This window comes from Xiphias gladius, chromosome 15 (assembly GCF_016859285.1).
Source record: "Xiphias gladius isolate SHS-SW01 ecotype Sanya breed wild chromosome 15, ASM1685928v1, whole genome shotgun sequence".
Lineage (NCBI taxonomy): Eukaryota > Metazoa > Chordata > Actinopteri > Istiophoriformes > Xiphiidae > Xiphias > Xiphias gladius.
In genome coordinates, this window is record NC_053414.1 from 23,135,517 (window position 1) to 23,138,798 (window position 3,282).

Sequence of the window (3,282 nt, forward strand, 5' to 3'; positions counted from 1 at the left end):
AAATCATGATGAGTTTAGAAATTTAAATGCTACTTGCACATTAATGTTCAGTAAAAATAATCCAACAATAAGCCTTGATTATTAAATAATGATACAGTTGCAGGAGCTATTTTTCTACATTATGAGTACTTTTAGATTTGCTTCTTAAAATACTATTTGATAATAATAGTTTTGTTTGAGTTGACTTGACTTTTTTTGAGTTGACTTTTTATTGAGTGACCTTTTCAGTGACCTTTTCAGTGCAGGAGTTTACTTTTTGAAACTGAGTATTTTTATGTAGCAGTAGTGCCACTTTTACTTTAAAAAAAGGATCTTGTGAAAATATAACAAACATACCAGCATAAACTGAGCCACAGGCTAATCAGCATTGAGAAATCAGTATTTGAAACAAATGTTTTCACATAAAATCCTGTGTTTTAGGGATTAAAGCCTGCCTGAGTATGTGACTGGAGACTGATATTGTGATTTAACCTCTTAAAACAGCCATTTTTAATAGAGTAATTCTATGGAAGATCGTTTAAGAGTCGGGCCTTTGAAAGGGACATTTCTCTGAAGTCCGATGAACCACAGAGACCAGAGTTCAGGCAAATCTGCCAACATTTCCCTAAAGCACACCATTATTCGGTCATTAGTTTTGAAAAAAACGCAGATTAAAGCTGCTAATTTTTTTCATTTCGTCACAGTTTACCATTATTGTCAGTGTATTATTGCATTCACCATCTGCTGTGTAATCTGCTAAGTTTTTTGACACATTTGCCAAATTCAAATTCCCCTCCAAAAGCCCTCCTCAGGTTAATGTTACTTTGAAATATTTTTCAGCGGTAAAGCTTTTAGTGGTTTGGTCGCGAGTTACATTTGGTTTAAAGCTAAGGTAAATGAATGATAATATTACCAAATGTGTCAGTTCCTGTAAAACCAGCAATCTGACTAAGGTAAGAACAAGCATAGCACCCCCTGCACATTTTCCAAATATTTGGCCCAAAGTAGAACACAAACAAGCTCCAAACATTTTTTTTCCAGTGTGGTTATTGGAGTAAGACATCAGATTATATTGGACTGGACTTTCCTGGCTGACCCTCAAGAGGTTGACTTTTTCTCATACCCAGTACGAGGCTAGATCGTGAACTTGCGTTACTTGGGAAAAGGGCATAGTGAAATCCTCACATGTATTTCATAAATTTCTTTCTCATATGGCCTCATTTTTTAGGTGTGATGTTAAATACAGTGTATGGACTCATGGGTGGGACACAAACACCAAAGGAAGTGACCAAACACACATACTGTAAACTCCCACTGGAGATAAACTCTAGGCAACTGAAACACATCAGTCATTTAAGCATGTCAAATCAAAGTCATACACATATAACTCAGCAGTGAGCAAAGCATTATAGGCTTCATTTTACATCAATACTTTTTTGGATGTTGTAGAGAAAATCTCATGGCTCAAACAGGAGGCAGGGTCAGTCAGTGTGTTTGCCCAGATTTCAGAATTATCTTTAGTGCTTATTCCTATGTGAACTGGAGCCAGAATTATGCAAATGTTAATGTTATGTTAATGTTGCACAACTATTGGATGGATTCCTCTGGTAGTGCTGCTTTGTTCTGATTTAATCCAATCAGGGCAGAAGTAGCATCATGTTTAGACATGCAGGCTTGTTAACTGTAAGGAACCTGGTTCAATTCCCCAGACTAGCGGAGATATGTGGGTGGAAAACACACTGACAGTTCTCCATTCCGTCATCAAAATACTCCTAACCCCTATCTATTACAACACAGCTAGTCAGTAGCCTATATATGCACTGCAAAGGGCAGGTTCCAGGTGTGAATGTGCTGAAAGGAATGATGTGAAGGGATCACAAGAAAATTTCCCTGCATGAGTAAGTTTAAGAAGGCCTTATCAGTTTTTTTTTGTATTGCATTTATCATCAGCAGTCAGTAGAAAACACTGAGGAAAACCATACACTATATGGATATGGCATTGTACAGTACATCTTAAAGATTTTATTTGGGTTTACTGCCCATTGCAGTCTTCATCAATAACTGAATCAAAAAAGTTTGGGCAAAGGTTCACGAGGGCACCTTGCAAAGTGGAATGAAAATACTGCATCCACCACAGCTGAGTGCAATTGGCTGAGACACTTGTCAATCAAGTAAAGACACCTCCATAAGTACCCCCATTGTTAACTAAGTCTGTTTCTTGATAAAACTACCTTAAGTTAGCTTCTAGTTTAGCTTCTATACATCCACTGTTAACATACAAAAAGCTTTTCTCAACTACTATAGATGTTACAGGTACTCCAGATAGCTTTAGCCCAGGGCTTGATAGAAGGCTTGCTGGCAGTCGCACAAGCATAGCCTCATCGGCAGATGATGTAGAGTTAACCCCTGTTTCGCATTGTGGGAAAGATCACAAAAGCATGCAAATTATTGGCCCCGTTTGCATCCAACTATCCCAACTGGTTTTCAACCCTTGCCAACCCTGTGGTAGTCCTGTTGATAGGTTTAAACAACACACTAGCAATAGGGAGCTTCATTACCAGCATCACCAGCCAAGGGGTACTGTTTACCTTGGGCCACACATCCAACATAGAAACTAGATTTGGCAACAGTGTCATCCATTTCAGCACCAAGAATGTGAGGATGAAGCAAAATTTCACTTGCCAGCCACGGATGAATCAGATTCACCAACAGGAGCAAATAAGAGAACCCAACAGCATCAGCTTTGAAGTGAAAACAGTGCCACTACCACTATCTTTGTTTCTGTGAACTTAATTTCACTCCATGTTAAAGATGATGTTGACATACAACCGGACAATGGTGTCTCCAGCAACAGTTTACAGCCTTAGAAGGTTAAAACTCTATGTAAATATTCACTGGCAACATTGCTGTCTTTTGGCATTAAAGCAACAATGCAGGGGCACCTCCTTACATGGCATCCAAGAAATGTTAGATATAAATAAGAATGGAACTTTCCCCCTCAATCAGTCATGAGACGTTTTCTCATGACTGATAGCTAAACAGCTTTATTTTATAGACATTAAACTGACAACATGTGAATTACGTCGACCAATGGTCCTGCTGGTCAAACTTGATTCATAACATGGAAATCCATCTCCTCATGAGAAACATTTGTTGACCACAAAGAACCATTCAAAAATAGTAAATACATGGACAGCCACTTACAGTATATGTATGCATGCATACACACACACACACACACACACACACACACACAAATGCATAGTTTAATTTGCAGCTACAGTAGACAAATAACTCAAAGCG

The 3,282-nt window shown here is 38.3% G+C and overlaps 1 protein-coding gene across 1 annotated transcript in view; it reads right to left on the reverse strand.

Annotated features, from left to right (window-relative positions):
* The window catches only part of LOC120800730 (homeodomain-interacting protein kinase 1-like), a 13,476-nt gene extending 10,857 nt beyond the window's left edge, over nt 1–2,619 (reverse strand). Inside the window, exon 1 of the mRNA XM_040147025.1 lies at nt 2,568–2,619. Coding sequence (XP_040002959.1) covers nt 2,568–2,619 — 52 coding nt within the window. The remainder of the gene's footprint in view (nt 1–2,567) is intronic.
* Nucleotides 2,620–3,282: the final 663 nt, after the last annotated feature.